Below are 23,847 nucleotides of genomic sequence, written 5' to 3' on the forward strand. Positions count from 1 at the left end.
GTGCAAGACCTCAAATTCATTATACCAGAGTACTAAATAACCTCATTATAACAATATCTCTAATATTAAATTTAATACATCCTTAGAATTTCTAAAATATACAAAAGTAAAAAATTAAATATTTAATCTAAAACCGCTCTTTCTAATCCCACCCACGCTTCCGCTACGCTACTTTGATTTTCGATTATGCTCCTTAGGATATCTGAAATGTATAATAATTGGGGTGAGATACCTCTCAGTTAGTAATGACTAGATTATTATTAGTATTAAATTGGGAGAAAATTTTTTTTTCTATTAATTCACACATAATACAAGGATTACAAGGGTATATATACATGAAAGAATTGTAAAAAATGGAAAGTGTATATTGTACAAAATGGAAAGTGTATATATCTCTAAAACTCCCCCTCAAATTGGAGCATGGAGATCTGTAATGCCCAACTTGCGTGATAAGTTTTGGAAATGTTCACGACTCAAAACTTTGGTGAAGATATCAACAAGCTGACTATGGGTAGGAATATGTTTAGTGAAGAAAAGGTCAACCCGTAACTTTTCACGAACAATATGACAATCGATTTCTATATGTTTGGTACGTTCGTGGAAAACCAAATTCTGGGCAATGTGAAGAGCCTCTTGGCTGTCACAATATAAGAGCATAGGCTGGGAATGCCGTACGCCAAGATCATTTAAAAAGGTTTTGAACCATGTAAGTTCATAGGTAGTGGAAACAAGTGCCCGGCACTCAGCTTTGGCGGAGGAGCGAGAGACTATAGTTTGTTTCTTAATGCGCCAGGAAATTGGACTAGTGCCCAATTGAATGAAAAAACCAGTGGTGGAGAGGCGAGTGAGGGGACAACTAGCCCAATCCGAATCAGAATAAGTAGAGACTTGAAGAGTGTTGGCAGTAGGGAAAAATAAGCCTTGACCTGGAGAAGCCTTAATGTATCGAAGAACACGTATAGCAACATCATAATGCGATTATCTGGGCTGGTGCATAAATTGACTGAGAATATTGACTGGAAATACAATGTCGGGACAAGTGATGGTGAGATAGATCAAACGTCCAATGAGTCGCCGAAACGAGCTTGGATCGGAGAGAAGATCACCATCAGTATTATTGAGCTTCAGATTTTGTTCCATGGGAAAGTGGGCAGGACGAGCACTCAGATGACCACTATAAGTGAGGATGTCAAGAGCATATTTGCGTTGGTTAAGAAAAATGCTAGTGGGAGAGCGAGCTACTTCGAGGCCAAGGAAATATTTCAATTTACCAAGATCCTTGAGTTTGAATTTTCGAGCGAACATGACTTTCAAAGAGCTAATATCGGAGAGATCATTGCCTGCCATGAGAATGTCATCAACATAAACAAGTATAAGAGTAAAAGACTGACCCCAACAGCGGGTGAAAAGAGAGTGATCAGCCTGAAATTGGGTGAAACCCGCAGCAAGTAAAACAGAAGATAATTTAGAGAACCAATTGCGAGAAGCTTGCTTGAGGACATAAAGGGATTCTGAAGACAACAAACACGAGTCTCCCCTTGTTTGTAATAACCCGGTGGAGGGAGCATATAGACCTCCTCATCGAGGTCACCATGGAGAAAAGCGTTGTTGACGTCCAATTAAAGGAGATGCCAATTCTGAGTTGCAGCCACTGCAAGAACACACCTAACAGTAACGAATTTAGCAACAGGAGCAAAAGTGTCATGATAATTCAAACCTTCTACCTGAGTGTAACCCTTGGCCACGAAGTGAGCTTTGTGTCGCTCTATGGATCCATCGGCTCGAAGTTTTGTTTTGAACACCCATTTACAGCCAATTGGTTTTTTGTCAGGTGGAAGGTGTTGAAGAACCCATGTATTATTGGTTTCTAAGGCTTGAATTTTAGAAGCCATGGCATCACGCCAATGTAAGCGTAGCACAGCCTGAGAATATGAGGTGGGTTTGGGATGTTGGGACATGACAGAAAGAAAAGCCAAATGTTCATTAGAGAAACAATGATAAGATAAAAAAGAGGAGAGACAATGAACCGTACCTGAGGAACATCTTAAAACTTGTGAAGCCGTGGAGGACTTTGGTAAAGTAGGGCAGATATAATTAGTCAAGTAAGAGGGATGTGTGACAGCTCATTTGGGCCATAAGGAGGTGGATGGAGGAGGTGGTTGAGGGGTTGGTGGAGGGGGCAAGGGTGTCGAGGAGGATACCAAGGGAGAGGGAAAGAGAGGTAGGGGGTTAGGGGTAGGTGTGTAGGAAGGGTGTATATCAGAAATAGGAAGGGGAAGGACGAGAGAAGATGTAGGAGCTGGAGGTATGAGATGATAAAGAAAAATATGCTTTTGAAAAGTGACATCACGGGAGATGAGAATTTTTTTGTTTTCAAGATTGTATACACGATAAGCCTTATGATGAGTAGGATAACCCAAGAAAACACATCGAAGTGCACGAGGAGAGAATTTATCACGATGTTGGCGAGTGGTTTGGGAATAGCACAAGCACTCAAACACTCGAAAGTGTGTATACAATGGTGGTTTCGGAAAAAGGAGTTCGTAAGGGGACTTATGATTAAGGCTGGGTGAAGGAGTGCGATTAATTAAATAGGTGGTTGTTAGAATGCATTCGCCCCAAAAAGAGATGGGAAGGTTGGCTTGAAAACGTAAACACCGAGCCACATTAAGAAGATGACGATGTTTGCGCTTGGCAACACCATTTTGCTAAGGTGTATCCACACATGTGCGCTCGTGAAAAATGCATTAATCATGGAAAAAAGTTTGAAGCGGGGTGGATAGAAATTCGCGACCATTATCAGTGCGTATAGGCTTAACAGTGCAATTGAAATGATTTTTGACGATGACGCAAAAATTTTTAAGGCAAAAGAAAGTATCAGATTTCATGTGCATAAGATAAACCCATGTAGCATATGAGTAGTCATCCACGATTGTTAAAAAATAATGTGCACCAAAGAGTGAAGTTGTAGGATAACCACCCGATATATCACAATAAATACGATTAAGACAAAATGTGCTCTTATGTGTATTCAAGGAAAAAGATAAACGAGTGTGCTTTGCTCTGACACAAACATCACAAGGCAAATGAGAAGAAGAAATATGTAAGGTTTTCGGAATATATGAAATGGAAGGGTGACCAAGATGTTGATGCCAAAGAGTAGTGTCAGAAACACGGTGAGAGTGGAAAACTGAGGCGGAGGGAGGTTTAAAGTGGCAAAGCCCATCCCGTACTTCATACGTTCCAATCAGCTTTCTCGTGGATAGGTCTTGAAAGACACAAAAGGTAGAAAAAAATATAGCCACACAATTGAGATTAGTGGTAAGTTTGCGGATGAATAATAAGTTAAATTTAAATGAAGGCACACAAAGAACATTAGAAAGAGAGAAAGTAGGAGAAAATCGCATAGTACTAGTATGAGTTACAAAAACAATGTCACCGTTTGGAAGCTTAATGGGGCATGGCTGATTGAGAAGCTGAATATTATCAAGAGAAGACAAATTGGAAGTCATGTGATCGGAGGCACCTGAATCAACAATCCATTCAGTGTTAGAAAGAGAAGCAGAATGACAAGAGGCGAGGTTACTAGCAAAATTGGCAGAGTTGGTGTTCAAGGGTGATAAAAGATCCAAGAGTTGACGACATTGTTCGCTGGTGAGACTAAGGATAGCAATCTTAGAAGAAGTTGAAGAACCGGTGATAGTATTTGTAGCCACTGAAGAATCAGATGCTTCTATAACGTTAAATAGTTCAGATAAATAAAATTGTCGAATCGGGTTAAAGCCGATCATTGCGACGACCAGAAAATGAACCTTTGATTTAATAATTGCATCGTAAGAATTGTAACTAAAAATAAGTAAAAACCAGAGTTCAGAGAGATAGAGCGAACGACGACGAGGGCCAGTGAAGAGGACTGTTGTTGAGAACACTTGAGAACCGGAGACGATGAGAGAACCAAAAGAAATGAGAGTACTACCACTGTTGTTGCTTTCGTCGGTGACAAAGATGATGATCATTGTGTGGCTAACATAAGCTTTACAGGATAAAAATACATTCAATAATTTTACTTTAATAAAAATCACATATATAAATAAAAATCTATACTTTCCTCCAAAATATCATTCAAGCCTATTAAATGGTCATAATCACACAAATATACAAATATGTATAAAAGACACCTTTTTAGCCGATGCATGTCATGTTTAACCCCCATGACTGGGTTGTGCAATCCAAAAACTGGATTTAGCTTGGTTGGCCAACCAAAACTGAATCAAACATTATGTTTGTAAGTGCGATTTGTCTATCACATCTTGATCCAGAAATAGGTGTGTACCCACACTCCTGTTCAAGACAAATCCACTAGCCACCGCCAACACTTCCACAATAGTGTGGTTGCACTAATATTCCTCTGTAGTTATTGCACCGAACATTCACCACATTCAAGCCATCAGGGTTCTTAAAACATATAACTACAATTTATGCAATTAAACATATAATAATCTTATCATTTTCCCAACATAAAATTTGTAATAAAATTGCATCAGTATTTGCAATAAATCACTTAATAGGCATAACACCGCCAAAATCTCTAACTTGCTCAATTATGTAATAAAATAAAATAAACTCATGTCACACGATTTGTATAATAATTATATTTTCATAAATTACCTGAGAAATTCTTATAAATATATACGCAGTAAATTTAAATAAAAACGTGGGTATGATCTATTTCACCTATTTCATTTAATTCCAATATATCCCCCAAAACCCGATATGATCAAATCCCTGCTGTTTAATTTAATTCCAATATATTCCCAAAAACCCGATATGATCAAATCTACGCAATTTAATTTACTTCCAAGCATATGTAAATAATTGAATTCACATAATCAATTTAAATCAAGAATATATTTAAAATAAACCCTCACATAATCTGTTAGCTTTGGTGTATTCCCAAGAGGGGGGTGAATTGGAATTTTAAAACTTATTCTTAGGTTAAACTAGATATTAGCAGAATATCACAACCTAAGGTCTTTCTATGCAATTCCAAATGCATAGATATATATAATATGTGAAGATTTAAATCATGCGCATCATTCACACTATAACATACACGTGCGGTAAATATAAAGTGCATAAATATAAACAGACACACGAGATGTTATCAAGGTTCGGCCAATACTGCCTACGTCCCCGCCTCTAGCTCGCATACCCAAGGATTCCACTAAAGCTCACTTAATGAGTCGAGCAGCACCAATTACAACCAGGTCAATTAATGGGGCTGACCTCAACCTACACCTTACTAGGACGGTGCACCTAACTTTCCTAACCGGGTTTAAGTTAGTTCGGGACTATTCAACAGGGTTAGTCTCCCTCTTCAAGCCCGTGCCTGGAATACAACAAATGTGTCTAAAATTTTGTGTACATGAAAATGCTTCTTACACAAGTTGAAATGTACCACTACGCACAATATAATCAATGCACCTCAATGATGTATGAATTATAAGCTCGGTGCTCTAATGTGTGCTAAACACTCAAATAAGTATAGATAATCAAGCTAGATCACGAGTGTATGTCAAAGCAAAATTTGAAACACAGTATATGAATATCACAAAATCCGATCAAGGTTTCAAATATGCTTAGCAAGATGATTCAAACAAACTCAACAAGATGTTCTCAATATATTAAGCATAAGGAGTGTTTGAATGCAAGCTTTGAAAAATAATTTTGCACACAAAATATAGGCTTAGGTGTCTTACAATGACAATGCAAGAACCACAACCTTCTAAATCTTCCCATACAAGATTTATCAAATAAAATCGGTGGAAGAACTTTAAGCTTTGCTCTCAATAATAAAATCAAACAATAAGCACAACAAATTAGAGTATGAGCAAATGAGGATTAAGCATAAGCACTCTAAATATACTCACAACACTTGAAAGATCAAGGAAAATGAATCTGGAGTGTTTGGGAGTAGTATAGGCTAAAATATGATTTTTTTTATTTTGAGAGAATTTGGCCTTAATTATTTTTGTTAAACCTTGCTAATTATTCCAAATGAACATGTATATATTGGCAAGGAGGAATTTTTTACCGTTGGGGACTCAATGGGGATAATTAGAAAAGTTTAAAATAGGTTTAGAAAAATTAACCTAGTTTATCCCTTTTAATTTTTAGTAAAAATTAATTTACCCCGCAAGATTTGGGTGCCCGGTCTGAGGTTCGGGTGCCCGAATAGACTCACTCAAAAATTCACTTTTTAAAGGCTCAGATGCCCGAAATTAGAGTCGGTTGGCTAAACCAAAGTCAGTAGCATTCTGTCTAAAGTTCGGGTGCCTGAAGCTAAGTTCGGTTAACCGAACTGATCAATTCGGTCACTCGAGGTTGTAATGAACATGAAGGTTCGGGTGCCCGGGTAGTTGAAAAGTGTTATGACACAGGTTCGGATGCCTGAGGGAGATACGCTCAAAATGGTTCGGGTGCCTGAACACAAGTCAACAGTTTGACTTGCCGAGGGTTCGGTCACCCGAAGCATTTTAAATGCAGTGGTTTGGTCGCCCGAGCACTCTCAATATTTTCAATTAAGTCCAATTTTTCCTTATTTAATTCTCCTGATATTATAAGTGATATTAGGGACCTTTTTACGTGCAAGTGCCCTGACCTAGGGTCTCTCTAAGGCATTTTTAAGTATGCCAAAAAACTTGGCGTCGGTTGACCAATGGGTGATCCCTAAGGCCAATCTACGGCCTTTGAGCTTTAGTTCCTACATGCATGACATGCATTAATTATTACAAATTGTTCCTATATTACTATTACAGACCCAATATTAAACTTATAAAATTATAACAATGAATCTTCTAGGTCTTCTTTTGCTTCAAGCCACTATGTGCCACATGCCATCAATGTGATCCAGTTAGTATGATCCTGCACACAAACTTGAAAGTCATCAAATACCAGAGTATTTGTCATTATCAAAACCGGGAATGACCTATAGGGTCAATAATCTCCCCCTTTTTTATGATGAAAAATACTTGCCTACTTTTCCCCCTTTTGGCAACAACAAAAATGGTCTAAATAAATATTTAAATATATATATAGGCAAATAAAAGGTTATTATCATTCAAATACAAATATGGTTTTGGAAAATATTTAAAAATTTTGGCAAAATGCCGTTTGAAAATAGAATATTTTCCAAAAAAATAATATGTATAGAAATGACCTGATTGAGTAATATATTTTCTAAGATATCCACAACTACTTACTCAAACAGTTTAGTATTCTCAAAACATAAATATAACTATCAATCATGCAAGAGATATGATAATCATACATTTCATAACACAAACAAATTCCTAGAGTATAAAGCATTGATAAGTTTAGCAATTAAGTACACAAACTATATAACTAGTCATTTAAAGATTTAAATGACATGAAAACTAAATTAAACCATAAATATGCACAAACCATGGCAATTGAAACATATCATATGACCCATAAAATATTTGAGTTAAAAGCACACAACATATAATACCAGGAAGAAGGTTTGAGCATAAAATAGTCTAACTAGTTCACATGCATTTTTATATAAAATTACCAAACCAGTTATGCAATTTTAAAAACATATATGTATGTAATAATAATGAGGCAAGAGAAAAAGTTTTAGTTTTGAAATTAGTTCTTGCCATGAAGTATTAAAATAAATACATATGTATATAAATATAAATATATATCCCCCTTTGAGATTTGCAAAAAAACTGGGGGTGTGCTTGCTGAAAAATAAGATTTTAATTTAAAGCAAGCAAGTACAAATTTCCTGGTTTGTCCATTAAGCACATAATAAAATATAATCATAAAATCACAACCACAATGATCCTAAAGATGTCAAACAATTTAAAGGCAGGATCACATGGCAAACACAAATAATATGTGGCAAAGAAATATATATCAACTTAAGATTTTCACAAAGATCATTTCGGTTAAGCACATGCCATAGTGAGTTCACAATAGATCTAAGCTAAAAATATTTGTGAGCAAAACAAAATGGGAATTTATGCTTAGATGCTCCCCTTTTCAATTTAAATTATAACTTAGATGAAATAAGTTACTTATACTCATCAATATTGATTTCAGTATGTCAAGAGTATAAGTTATTCATTTTAAATCTCTTAAACTAACCGTACTGATTATAATCAACTATATTTATCCTTATCAGTATAGTTGCCCCTATAGACCATAGATGCATCAGAAAATATATATTAAGGCATGCAATAATGTTCATGTCCCAAGAACATTCCGTGTCAAACCATAAAACTTCAAGCGCAGAATATAATGTTCAGGGATTTCATAAGAGTCTCAATAATTCAGTAGACGAAAGTGATGCATATGGATCATTTATGCGCTTTCTATAGGGATAGATTCGAGCCTTTTTAAACGATTGATGATTATGTTAGGATGAAGTTTAATTATCTATTTGAGTTTTCACTCATCCTTTCAAAAGTCTTTTAACATTAATTTTATCATAATCATTTATGTATAAGGTTTTACTTTTGGGAAAATTCCTATCGAAATTTCGGCAGCATGTCGTCTGTAAATCAGACATTTTTCCATGAAACCTGTACCTGATAGGTTCAAATAAGCAATTTATAACTTAGTTCAAGGCACACGAGAACCTATATCCACTACTAGCATGCAATTACACATTAATTGCATCCGCCATACAGGAGGCTTTCAAGACAAGCATGCTATCCAGTAGTATAATCAACTCAAAATATTCAATATAGCTCAATAGTAATTCGTGCTAGGAAAAAAAAACATAAAATATTCATTAAAGAGATTATAACCATTCATTGAATCATGGACACTGCTACAATGCTATGCACATATAGGCATAAAGACATAAATGATATAAGAATATGAGAGCATTTTAATTTATATAGATATGAAGGATAAATGCTCCCCCTCAATTATGCACTCGACTCATTTGATGATCTTTAGCCAAGAGATTTAAGATTCTCAATGATTAAAACTTAACTCTAGATGCATAGACTTTAAAGGACCAAAAAGTCACAATGAATATTCATTAAGATGATAAGCCTATGTCAACCACTTTTCTTATGATCTTTAAAACGTGAGAGGCTTAAGTTGGAATGGTTTTTAATGTTAATCTCATTTGCATAGGTCTCCTTGAAATATATGCATTCATCTAGATTGAGACCTAGTGCAACCAACTTAGCCATTCAACTCATCTCTAAAAGAAGTAAAGAATAAATACTCTTAACAATTAAATTTCTATAAGTTCAAAAGAGTATTCATGAAGAAGCAAGACATAATTTAAAAATGTTTTCATGCTAGTAAATATGTCCAACTCATCTTGCCAAAGAGCATTTAGGAGTATAAAAGTTTCATGAACAATGCCCTTTGAACGATGGAACGTATCCTTTAGACATGATTATAATTATAAGCAAGGATATGAACCAAGGAATAGGAAGAGTCTTTTCCGAATATCATCGTGAAAGGACAAAGAATTCCTATGAAGGAGAGAGCTTCTATATAAATCAAAATTAGAGAATTTTTACATTTAAAGTTCAAAGGGATTTTATTATTATAATTCGATGAATAGTTTGAATCCCTACTAGGCTACCTCTAATTTGATTGAGAATGATGATTTTTAATAAGAAAATTATAGATATGGAATTTTGATAAACAGTGCTTATACCAAGAGTTATGACTCCAACTTGTTCAAGACTTTTAAGTTCGAGGATGGGTTTAGGATTATGTGATATATAGCGTGAAATTCCCTAAACCGCAAGGTTGTGCAATGGACAATATATGCTTAACTTAAGAATTGTTCATTCAAGTATGGATTAAGCACTTGAAATTAATTACCTGACAAAGATGCCATGTCCATTTGGAAGTAGATTTTATTTCAGCAAACTGCCAATGTTTTCATATTTTAACCAATCATTATGATATATATGCATTAAGTTCATATTGGATATATTACATGTATTTCCACACTACGTGATTCTCTAAAGGTTCTTGGTAAAACAATATTATATAGTGAATGCATATACCAAGATTTGATATTTTAAGCAAAGACCACTTCCTAGCCTTTTGGTCATCACTACCCCTAAACCTAGAAACTAAGGATGGATTAAATGATTATGTAATATTACTTTAGATCCATTTTTCCCAAGGTCCTACGGGGTTTACTTTCATGATTATCCATTTCATTTCTTTTTCTAAGCCTTCGGTACCTCCAGCTAAACAATTAAACCCGTTGTGCCCTTTTCTTTTATGTTGTAAGCAAGTTTTGAATTTTCGTGAAAGGCTATGCTTACTAATCTTATGTTTGCTTGATGAGGCATAAAAGTTTGTATGTGATTTATTAAGTGATTTTGAACCCTTTTTGAAAAGATTCTTCTTTTTATGACCTGAGGGTTTATCATCTCCCATTTCTTCCTCCTGGTATATTATTTTCAATATTTTCTTCATGCTTTTCTTCTCTAAGGTGGCATGATAATCTTTTAATTCCTTTAATTGTTTAGCCAACCTTTTGTTTTGAATTTTCAGAAATGTTTTATGATAAGACATTCCAACTAGAGACTTATGAATTTTAAATGAATCTTTTTCTAGTTGTATGTTCAATGACATGCTTTCATCATAAAACTCATAGCATGATTCAATACAAGATTTATCTCTATAACTATCATATGAATCAATGCATACAGTATCATTATCAGAAACAGTCGATGACTCATTATAAGATATATCACAAAATTTTTTATAAGAATCATCGCATGCATCAACAACAGAACTATCATGAAATTCAATAGATGATTCATCATTTTAAATAACACAACATTCAACATAAGAATCATCAATTGAGTTTGAGTTAGAATCATATACCTCTTCTTCTGTTAATTCTATTTTCCTATCACTTACGACTCCTTAAGTGCTGGTCTTATTCCCCTGAGATTTTCCATATTTTCTTTCAAGTTCATCCCAGATTTCCTGTGCACTTCTACATGTCATGATCTCAAAAAGGATGTTAGAATCTAAAGCACAATATAATAATTCCATGGCATATGAATTTGCATGCATTAAACTATTATCATTTTCCATTGGCATACAAATTCCTTTGATAATCACCTGCTAAGCCCTCCAGTCCATTGATTTTATAAATATGCTCATTCTAATTTTCCCAGCGGTGTAATCAACACCACAAAATAATGGAGGACTGGAAAGTAATCATCCCTCTCCAAATGGGGATACACCAATGTGAGCCATCTCGATCTTTTAGCAAAAATGTTTAAGTCAATGCCACGAGACTCTGATACAAATTGTTAGCTTTGGTGTATTCCCAAGAGGGGGGTGAATTGGAATTTTAAAACTTATTCCTAAGTTAAACCAGATGTTAGCAGAATATCACAACCTAGGGTATTTTTATGCAATCCCAAATGCGCAGATAGATATAATACGCGGAAATTTAAATCATGCGCATCATTCACACTATAACATACACGTGCGGTAAATATAAAGTACGGAAATATAAACACATACACAATATGTTATCGAGGTTAGGCCAATACTGCCTACGTCCCCGCCTCTAGCTCGCAAGCTTGAGGATTCCATTAAAGCTCACTTAATAGGTGGAACGGCATTGATTACAACCAGGTCAATTAACAGGACTGACCTCAACCTACACCTTACTAGGATGGTACACCTAGCTTTCCTAACAGAGTCTAAGCTAGTTCGGGACTATTCAACAAGGCCAGTCTCCCTCTTCAGGCCCGTTCCTGAAATACAACTAATGTGTCTAAAATTTTGTGTACACGGAAATGCTTCTCACACAAGTTGAAATATACCACTACGCACAATATAATCAATGCACCTCAATGATGTATGAACTATAAGCTCGATGCTTTAACGTGTGCTAAACACTCAAACAAATATAAATAATCAATCTAGATCAAGAGTGTATATCAAAGAAAAATTTGAAACACAGTATATGAATACCACAAAATCATATCAAGGTTTCAAATATGCTTAGCAAGATGATTCAAACAAACTCAACAAGATGTTCTTAATATACTAAGCACAAGGAGTATTTGAATGCAAGATTTGAAAAATGATTTTGCACACAAAATATAGGCTTAGGTTTCTTGCAATGACAATGCAAGAACCACAACCTTCTAAGTCTTCCCACACAAAATTTATCAAATAAAATCGGTGGAAGAACTTTAAGCTTTACTCTCAATAATAAAATCAAACAATAAACACAATAAATGAGAGTATGAGCAAATGAGGATTAAGCACAAGAACTCTAAATATACTCACAACACTTAAAAGATCAAAGAAAATGAAGTTCTGGAGTGTTTGAGAGTAGTGTAGGCTAAAATAGGATTTTTTATTTTGAGAGAATTTGGCCTTAATTATTTTTTCTAATCCTTGTTAATTATTGCAAATGAACATGTATATATAGGCAAGGAGGAATTTTTTACCATTGGGGACTCAATGAGGATAATTAGAAAAGTTTAAAACAAGTTTAGAAAAATTAACCTAGTTTACCTCTTTTAATTTTTAGTAAAAATTAATTTACCTTGCGAGATTCAGGTGCCCAGTCTGAGGTTCGGGTGCCCAAATAGACTCACTCAAAAATTCACTTTTCAAAGGTTCAGGTGCCCGAAATCAGAGTCAGTTGGCTGAACCAAAGTCAGTAGCATTCTGTCCGAGGTTCAGGTGCCTGAAGCTAAGTTTGGTTAACCGAACTAATCAATTCAGTTGCCCGAGGCCATGATGAACATGAAGGTTCTGGTGCTCGAGTAGTTAAAAAGTGTTCTGAAACAGGTTCGGGTGCCTGAGGGAGATACGCTCAAAATGGTTAGGGGTGCCTGAACAAAAGTCAATAGTTTAACTTTTCCAGGGTTCGGTCGCCTGAAGCGTTTTAAATGCAATGGTTCAATCGCCCGAGCATTCTCGACATTTTCAATTAAGTCTAATTTTTCCTTATTTAATTTCCCTAATATTATAAGTGTTATTGGGGACTTTCTTACGTGCAAGTTCTGGTACCTAGGGTCTCTCTAAGGCCTTTTTAAGTATGCCAAAAATTCTGGCGTCGGTCGACCGAAGGGTGATCCCTAAGGCCAATCTACGGTCTTTGAGCTTTAGTTCCTACATGCATGTCATGCATTAATTATTACAGACCATTCCTATATTACTATTACAGACCCAATATTAAACTTATAAAATTACAACAATGAATATTCTGTGTCTTCTCTTGCTTCAGGCCACTGTGTGCCGCATGCCATCAATATAATCCAGTTAGTATGATCCTGCACACAAACTTGAAAGTTATCAAATATCAGAGTATTTGTCATTATCAAAACTGGGAATGACCCATAGGGTCAACATAATCTAGTCCACTTACCCTATTTTTGGAGTAGTGCTTGCAGCGTGTAGAAGACGAAATTCCCGTTCTTCAAATTTTACAGAGAGAGGAATAGGAAAATTAAGAGGAAGGGATAGAGGGAGAGAGAGAGAAAACGGATAGGGAGAGAAAGAGAGTTCTGAATGTCAGGATTGAGATTGAATCTGAATCTCAATCTTTCATATATATATATATATATATATATATATATTATATAATTAATTTATGAAAGGAAAAGAGAAAATGGATGAGAGAGAGAAGTGGGGGGAAGCCTCCTATATGTGTGTGTGTGTATATATGTATATAAAATATTATATTATATTATTAATTAATTAAATTTATTTATTTATTTATTTATTTTAAGATTATTACACTAATCATGTATAAATATTTTTGCGGTCGTTACAATTTAGGTGCATAAAAATGGTTTTAACCCAACCAAGACCAAGTATATGAAGATATATGATATTTAGGCCGTTTAACACTTGTCCCATTTTAAACAAAATCGAGTATAGGATATTTTCATGTAAATCATGGTTTTGTCTTTGAAAACTCTTAATTATGAAACTTATGATTTAGCGATATCCTATCTACTCTATGTACTAGTATGCATATGCAATTGCTCAACTCTTACTCAATAAACATGTATGAAACAGAACTACAAGAGTTACAACAAAAATTATCTCAAACACTCCCCATTACATTTGATTCTACATTAGCTTTATTAGATGGGCTTGAGTTCTTCCGAGTGAGTGTCCACTTTGATTTTTCTTACTTAAATGTCCACTTGATCTTTGCATTGAGAGTGTTCGCTTAATCTTTGCACTAAAACTCATATCTATATGATTTCACCACTTATATCTATCACAACATAGAACCACTGATAGGTTGTTATCATCAAAATATGACAATTAGAATCATGTAGCCACTCAGGCTAACAATCTCCCCCTTTTTGATGATGGCAAACCATTGGTGTTCTCATAAATAATTTTAAGCTCTCTTTTAATTTATGGATATTATTGAATAAGATATAATTTTGCCCCCCCCCCCTCTTACTATATGCATATAAGGCACAATTAAATCATTCAACTAGATATTCCGTACCACTAGGATGGATCTAATAACCGTTACTAATGGTACGCTTTTTAGTGACAGTAATTAAAACTGTCACTAATAATTAAGTACTAGTAACAATTGTAAAAACATCACTAATATTTGATATTTAGTGATGATTTTGGCCCCATAATGTTGATTCTATAGTGACGGTTTCTTAACCATCACTAATACTTCATCTTCCCATTATTAGTAACGATTTTGCAAACCGTCACTAATGCTTTGAAAAAATTATTTTTGTTTTTGAAAATTCATGTAAAAACCTGTAATTACATTTTAGCATACATAAAATGAAACTAGAATTACTAAAACATTCATAAATTATTAAAATTTAAAATACAAATTGTTCAAAATTAAAATACATACAAGTACAAATTCAAATTAAAATATACAAATTAATTTTGTTCAGTTAACAAGAAATACAGGAAAAGTCAAAACATGTGCGCATTTGACCCAACTGTAGTGTTTGGCATCGTTGTAGTGTTTTGACAGCCGCAAACCCTATAAAAAAATAATTTCACAAGAAATTAGTTAGCTAGTATACAATGTTTGAACATATATGTACATACTATATTAAGGCATGATTTTGTGTTCATAACCAAGAACAATCCATATTTAATCACTAAACTTTAAGAGCTGGATACGATGTTCAGGGTTTTCGGAAGAGCCTCAATATTCAAAAAGCAAAGCACATGATGCAAATGGATTCTTTATGCTCTATTTCTAAGAATGGTACTAAGCTCCTCTATATATGTTCTTATGCATGCATTTTCAATTTAGGATGAAAATCAATCTTCATTTAGCAACTGTTGGCCTAACATGGCTTTTGAATCTTATTTTGATTATAACAAATAAAGGTTAATTTAACAAGTTGTTGTTTAAGTGATGATATTTTAGGAAATCTAGTATGACAAAGTTCAAAAGGATCAAAAAAATGAAAGTCCAAGATCACAAATATCGTAAAGCTATACTTCATCAACAAGGTGATCAAAAGAAAGCTCAAGAGGACCAAGATGTTCAAAACATGTGGAAGCTTAATGAATATTGAAGCTTAAATCTTAGAGGATTCAAAGCAAAGATATACATGAAGACTTCAAGCTTAGAGAGTTTTTAAGTCTTTAGGAAGTCTTATGTATGTACTTCATTATAAATATTATTTTGAATGATTTGAAACTCATTAGGGGTTGATATAGACTTAGAGACCTTACTTTGAAAACCTCAAAAATTGCTTTTTAAATGTATCAAAGTAAGATGGCTAAGGATTTTGGAAACAAACTTCAAAAACAGATTTTATAACTATTCAGGCGACTGAAGATTTTCCTAAACTGATTTTGAACAGGCAATGAAGGATCAGGCGACTGGCCCCTGAATCCTAAAGCACTTGACCCTACTTTAAATTGAAAATTTGCACTGTATTAAAAAATATTAGGCAACTAACCCCGAAGGGCTCAGTCGATTGACCCTCAAACAACTAGTTTTTAAAACAGTTTTTTAAATTACAAAATCAAGTTACTTGTGCCCCAAATTTCGTATAAACTTGGAAAACACTCCGCATAACTTGGGAAACACGAATTTAATACTTTTTGAGTCTATAAATACATGGTTTTTCAAATCAAATCAAATACCAAGAATTGAAAATCAGTTTTCAAGCTATATTGCTCACTCTCTCTCAAAGCCCTCTTGCTCACATATTCTTGCTGAGAATTTTCTGAGATAAAATGAGTCTTTGATCACTGATTTGAAAGCAAATCTTATGAGGTTTGATACAAATTAAAGGAAGAATCCCAGTGACATATTTCTTTGAGCTTCAATTCAATTCTCTTAGATATTTACTTTGAAGTATTAGCTATGTTATATTTGTACTAATCAGCTTTATCTGAGAGCATCTCTTGTACACAAGAATTGTTTTTTGTTTCTTTTGTAGTTTTTGACAGTTCAGGGTTATTGGATCGTTGTACTAAGCGTGGGGTATTGCTTAGAGAGGGGGCTCCACCCTAATTGAAGGAAGGATTGTAACGGTTTGTTCCGCTCGTAAAGGAATGCTATAGTGGAATCATTAGGTGGTCTTGCCTAAGGAGAGGATGTAGGCTGGGTATAATCCGAACTCGTAAAAAATTGGTCTCACTCTCTACCTTTACTCTTTCATTTTTCTGCATATATAAATTGTATGGTTGTGTATCTAAGTGCAAGAAGCTGAAAGTTTGAGATTGAGAAAACTTTTAATTTAAGGAAGCATGTCGATTGATCTTTTGCGGAAACTTTAAAGGGAGTACGTTGATCAATTGTTTGCGGAAACCTTGTCTAAAACAAAGTGCATAAGATCCATAAATATTGGGCTTTAATCAAACTCTACGCTGTGTTTTGCAAACGCTGAATCTTGGAGGTGTTGCAGCTCATATATTGGTTAAGAATCTTGTGTTTGATTGATTGGTTGATTGATTATCATTATTGAAAGTATTTGGTTTGTATTGATATTGAGTGTGGATTGTGGTTGGTTTAATTAAGTATTAAAAATCAAAACATTCTTGTGTGTTTTCTAAATTTACAAAAGGTTGTGAATTTGTAAAAAGATTTAAAAGAAACTTTTAAAAACCCAATTCACCCCCCTATTGGAACTACACCTTAGTTTTCAATTGGTATCAGAGCGGGGTTATAGAAAATATTAATTAGAAGCTATATAAAGATCTAAATGGCACATAGAGGTGTAGTTCCATTTAGAAAGGGTCAATCCTCAACTAGGCCTTCGATCTTTTGTGGACTTAACTATAATTTTTGGAAACAAAGAATGAAAATCTACCTTCAAACTATGGACTAGATAGCATGGAGGGTTGTCACACATGGTAATCTTATCCCTACCAAACTTGTAGATGGAAAAGAAATTCCCAAAGAAGAAAAAAACATGACCGAAAACAACCATAAGATGTTGCAAGTTAACTTAAGTGTTATAAATATTTTATATTGTGCTCTTGACATAAATGAATTCAATAGGGTCATGGCATGCAAAACAGCAAAAGAAATATGGGACAAACTAGAGGTAACCTATGAAGGTATCGTTGATGTAAGATATAATAGAATTGACATTCTTACTAGCGAATATGAAGCTTTTATGATGAATCCAGATGAATCTATTCCAAATATGTACACTAGGTTCACTCATATCATAAACTCCCTGAATGCTTTAGGGAAAACTTACTCTACTTATGAGATGATCCAAAAAATCCTTAGAGGTTTTCCACTCATTTGCGAACCCAAAGCCATAGTTATAACGGAAGGAAGAAACCTTAAAAATACTTCACTAGATGAATTGATTGGATCCCTTCTCACCTATGAAATGACTATGAATGAAAGGAAAGCTGAAAACAAAAAATAAGAAATCTATAGCTCTTAAGGCTACCAAAGAAAGCTCTAGTGAAGAAGAAGAAGATGCAAGTGAACTAGATGATGAAGAACTTGCCTTCATTACTAAAATACTTGGAAAATTATCTCAAGATTTAGTTAAATTACAAGTAAATGGTGAAAGCAAGAAAGAATTTGAAATAAAATACCTTAAAAGTAAAATTGAAGACAAGGAGAAAATCATTTACAGTTTTACTAAAGGAAAGTAAAACTTTGAAAAATTTCTTGGAAAACAAAAAATGTCATTAGATAAAGAAGGAATAGGTTTTAATGGAATTGAGAACAAAAAGAAGAAGAATCTTTATATGGGATACTTTGTTAAAGAATCAAAGTATTATGCAAGCATATCTTCATCTAATATCTATGAACATACTACGTGCTTCTTATGTAAGAAAAAGGGACACATAAAATTTGATTGTCCATTTAAAAGAAAGAATGTGAAAATCAAGAAAGTTGGAAAAATTAAAGAAAACAAATCTGAAATAAAGAAACCTAAGAAAGTTTGGCTACCTAAGAGTAACATATTGAACCCTTCTTGTAGGTCTACCTTAAGACAACCTCATCTAAAGACAAATGGTACTTGAACAACGGGTGCTCTAGGCACACGATCGGGGATAAATTCAAGTTCACCTCATTAAGGCTAAAAGATGGTGGATACGTTACATTCAAAGATAATGCCAAAGGCAAAGTCATTGGGATCGGTAAGATAGGTAAATAATCTTCCCTCACCATTGATGACGTGCTATTGGTAGATGGATTAAAACATAACCTATTGAGCATAAGTCAATTAAGTGACAAAAGATTTGATGTAATCTTTAAACAGGACAAATATATTGTTGAAAATAGAGAAAAACAAATTATTATATTCACCGCTAGAAGAATTGATAATATATATTGCATAAAGTTTGAAAATTTAAAATCTCAAAACATTAGATGCTTAGCAACTATAAATGAGGCAAGTTAGTTATGAAATAGAAGGTTAGGTCATGCTAGTATGGATTTATTGTCAAACTAGTTAAAAAGAACCTAGTTAGAGGACTACCTAGTACAAAGTTTGTTAAAGATAAAATTTGTGATGCTTGTCAATTAGGAAAACAAACTAAGACCAAATTTAAGAAGAAGAAACATATCTCCACTAGCAAGCCCTTAGAACTTATACACTTAGACTTATTTGGTCCCACTAGGACTCAAAGTATAGGAGGAAAGCAATATGCTTTCATCATCGTATATGACTACTCCATGTTTACCTGGGTACTCTTCCTGGCCTCAAAAGATGAAGCATGTAATACCTTAATAAACTTGTCTAAAAGAATTCAAAATGAAAAGGGCTATGGTGTCTTAAATATTAGAAGTGATCAAGGAAGAGAATTTAATAATAAAGATGTTGAAAAATTTTGCAATGAACATAGAATTAGACATAACTTTTTAGCATATTGAACCCCACAAAAAAAAAAAAAAAAAAAGGAGTTGTTAAAAGAATGAATAGAACTCTTCAAGAAATGGCTAGGAAAATGTTAAATGAAAACAAACTACCTAAGTACTTTGGGGCTGAAGCGGTTAACACTGCTTGTTATGTAATAAATAGAGTGTCCATTAGATCAAGCCTAAATAAAACTCCTTATGAATTATGCAAAGGAAGAAGGCCTAACATAACTTACTTTCATGTTTTTGGATGTAAGTGTTTTGTACTTAATGACAAAGATGACTTAGGGAAATTTGATGCTAAGTCAGATGAGGGTATTTTTCTAGGACATGCAGCAAATAGTAAAACTTTTAGAATCTATAATAAGATAACACTAACAATTATTGAATCAATCCATGTAACCTTTGATGAATCAAACCCTTTTAAAAAAGAAATTGAGATTGAAGAAAAAAATGATACTTCACAAAACTAGAGGATCTAGAAATCAAAGAAGAAAAAGAAGAGAAAAATGAAGAAACTACAAATGATGATCCTATAGAAAATTCTGAGTTGCTAAAGGAATGAAAATATGTAAGAAGTCATCCTAAAGATCAAATCATAGGAGAACCTACCATAGGAGTAACTACTAGATCATTATTAAAGAACTTACGTAATCACTATGCATTTCTATCACAAGAAGAACCTAAAAACATAGAAGAAGCTTTAAGTGATGATTCTTGGATAATAGCTATGCAAGAAGAATTGAACCAATTTGAAAAAAAAAATAAAGTGTGGAAATTAGTTCCTAGACCTGATGACCACTCAATAATTGGAGCTAAATGGGTATTTAGGAATAAAAAGGATGAAAATGACATAGTTGTAAGAAATGAAGCAAAACTTGTAGCACAAGGATACAATCAAGAAGAAGGAAAAGACTACGATGAGACTTTTTCTCTTGTAGCAAGAATTGAAGCTATTATAATGTTGTTAGCATATGTATCTCATAAAGAATTTAAACTATATCAAATGGATGCAAAAAGTGCTTTTCTAAATGGTTTTATAAATGAAGAAGTTTATGTGGAATAACCTCCTGGTTTTGAGGACATAAACAATCTTGATTATGTATTTAGATTAACAAAAGCATTGTACGGGTTAAAACAAGCTCCTAAAGCTTGGTATGAGAGATTGAGCAGATTCTTACTAGAGAATGGCTTCTCAAGAGGAAAGGTGGATAACACCTTATTCATTAAAACCAAAAATAAAGACATGCTAATCATACAAATCTATGTTGATGATATTATATTTTGTGCTACAAATGATGAATTATGTAAGAAATTTGCAAAGTGTATGCAAGATGAGTTTGAGATGAGTATGATGGGAGAATTAACTTACTTCTTAGGTTTACAAATCAAACAAGCTAAAAATGGAACATTTATAAATCAATCAGAATACATAAGAGACATGCTTAAAAAGTTTGACATAGAAGGAAGTAAGCCCATAGGAACTCCTATGAGTACCTCTATAAGCCTTGATAAAGATGAAAAAGGAAAATCAATAGATATGAAGTACTATAAAGGAATGATAGGAAGTTTGTTATATTTGACAACTAGTAGACCGGACATAATGTTTAGCATTCGTATGTGCGCTCAGTTTCAATCAGCTCTTAAGGAATCCCATTAGATAGCAGTGAAAAGAATCCTAACATACTTAATAGGAACAACTGATTTAGGACTTTGGTACCCTAAGGACACTGGATTTGAAATGATCAGTTATTCCCAATTACGCAGGTTGTAAGATTGATAGAAAATGTACAAGCGGGACTTGTCACTTTTTACGATGGTCTCTTGTCTCTTAGTTTTCTAAGAAATAAAATTTTGTAGCTTTATCAATCGTTGAAGCTAAGTACGTGGTAGCCGGTAGTTGCTTTGCACAAACACTCTACATGAAACAATAATTAAAAGACTTTCACTTAAAGTACTCAGTTATTCCAATTAAGTGTGATAATACAAGTGCAATAAACATTTCCAAAAATCCAATATCACACTCAAGAACTAAACATATTGATATAAGACATCATTTCCTAAGATATCACGTACAAAAAGAATATATACTACTTGAATTTATAAATACAAATGACCAGTGAGCGGATATCTTCACAAAACCTCTTCCCAAAGAAAGATTTATATCAATTAGAAGAGAACTTGGGTTGTTACATAGTAGCGAAGTAATTTAGGAAGATTTCATGTTGAATGAAAAAGGAATTTTTAGATAGATGAGAGGGTCAAGCGATTGAGCCTAAAACCTCAGTCAACCAAACAAAGAAAAATGGGGGGTTAGGTGCCTGAGCCTTGAGACCTCAAGCGACTGATGTGCTACTGCCTGTTGAAAAATTAATTTTATAAATTGTCAGGCGACTGAGCCCAAAACTTCAGGTGCCTGACCTGACGGGTCTTATATATTTTAAGCGCAAAAAACCGTAACTTTTTAGGCTCCAGTCTACTGACCTCTGTTCCATCACTCACCCAAGCCTCCTTCTTATGATCTCCCTTAATTCTTATCTCCAAATCCCTTAAATCAAAGCCTCTCAATCACTCTCCTACACCTTTTCCCATGGTTTCTAGGGTTTCACTTGGCTAATTCATTTGATCCTCCAAAATAAAAGATGCCTCGCACCAAAACTACGGCAAACCCAGGTCATTCTTCAGGGAGAGATGATAATAATATCGAACAATGGCTCGTAACTCCTCAATCGAAGCATCAATACCGATCTCATCTTCATTCTACGGATCCAATTTTTGGTAAGGTCATAGATACCTTCTTCTTTGATTCAGAATTTCCGGAAATCCTGCCAATGTTTTGGAATATTGGTTGGAAGAATTTTGTAGCTTATCAATCTAAAGGTTTGTATCCAAACCTGGTGAAGATCTTATATGCAAATATGATACATGGAGAAAATGTACTAACCACTGAGCTTAAGGGAAAGAAGATAGTTTTATCTCCACAAACTTTAGCTCTTATTTTGCATATTAGCCCAAGAGAATTTGAGTGTCCAGCATTTTCTCAAACATGGATTCTAGAGCAAGGTTTCACTCTTGAGGAATTCTTGCCACTAATTATGGTAGAGGAACCTATTTTCTTTGGCCATCCTCTAATGTACAAACAGATGAATCTTTAAGCTCAAATACTTCAGAAAATTATCACAAACAATATCTTACCCCAAGCCAGTTCGTATGATCACATATCCTACGTAGATTGTTTTGTATTATGGTGTTTGCTAAAAGGGAAGAGACTCGATCTCTCTAGACTAATTTTGAAATGGAGGTGGGCTAAATTGGAAGCTCATCGAGTCACTCTTCCTTATGGTGGTGCTTTAAACCTCATCTTTGCCCATCTTAGTGTCACTACTCCTATTGAATTGTTCATCAAGCGTACTAGGTATGATCTTTTCACTTCCTCAACCCTGAAACAAATGGGATATGAAAAACATGAGTAGGGTTGGTTTTTGAAAGGAGGATGACCACAAAGGCCAGTAGATGTACCTCCTCCACCTCCAAATCAGCAACAAGGACCTTCAGCTGACACTCCTCATTGGTTTGTACCCTTCCACCATGAGTTCACTACATTCAACAGAGACATGCATTCAGGCCTCTAATCACTTCAAGAGAATGTGTCCTCACTCCACACTACTTGCTCCTCACTTGACCAGCGCCTTACTCACATAGAGCAGTATAGGGCTAGCTCATCTCGAAGTGTTGATCCCATGGATACCAACTCTGCCCCTTGTAGTGATGATTTATCTAATGAAGATTCTAAAGAAGGAAGTGAAGAGGGCACTGAAGAAGGTGATAAAATAGTTGATGAAGCTGCTAATGATGAAAATACTTCTGATGATGATTGATCTATTTTTCATTTTGAGTTATTGTAGTACTATCTATGTATTGGCTTTGGCTTATGTTGCTTTGTTTGTTTTTTGTTTTAGTTTGGTTTGTAACTCTCTATGATTATGAATTTTTTGCACTTTTTGATGCCTATATGACTATGCTCATTGTTATGTTCTATCCTAAAGACTCCTTGTGACTATGCTCCTTATCTCTTTTTGATTTATGTCAAAGGGGGAGAGATATCATAGAGAGCAAAAATGAGAAAAATGAGAGCATAAAAAAATGAGAACATAAGCATATATGTTGACATGAGCTATAATGCATTGAAACATAATCTTAATATTAAGTATGTTGAAATGAGCTATAACACTTGATTATGACTTATTGAGTTTTGAACTTACTTATATTTGAAATCATCATTTTTCATATTGTTAAAAAGGTATCGTTATTGTAAGGGAGAGCCTTTTCAAGTTTCTCTCATCTTTGCTCCTTATTTTTCATCATCAAAAAAGGGAGATTGTTGGCCTAACATGGCTTTCGAATCTTACTTTGATGATAACAAATAAAGGTTAATCTAATAAGTTATTGTTTAAGTGATGATATTTCAGGAAACCTAGTATGACAAA

General features: G+C 34.2%; 1 protein-coding gene across 1 annotated transcript in view; it reads left to right on the forward strand.

Annotated features, from left to right (window-relative positions):
* LOC131148260 (probable carboxylesterase 15) overlaps positions 1-23,238 on the forward strand; it is a 33,946-nt gene extending 10,708 nt beyond the window's left edge. Inside the window, exon 3 of the mRNA XM_058097985.1 lies at positions 23,047-23,238. Coding sequence (XP_057953968.1) covers positions 23,047-23,238 — 192 coding nt within the window. The remainder of the gene's footprint in view (positions 1-23,046) is intronic.
* Positions 23,239-23,847: the final 609 nt, after the last annotated feature.

The sequence above is a fragment of the Malania oleifera genome, chromosome 1 (assembly GCF_029873635.1).
Source record: "Malania oleifera isolate guangnan ecotype guangnan chromosome 1, ASM2987363v1, whole genome shotgun sequence".
Taxonomy (NCBI): Eukaryota; Viridiplantae; Streptophyta; class Magnoliopsida; order Santalales; family Ximeniaceae; genus Malania; species Malania oleifera.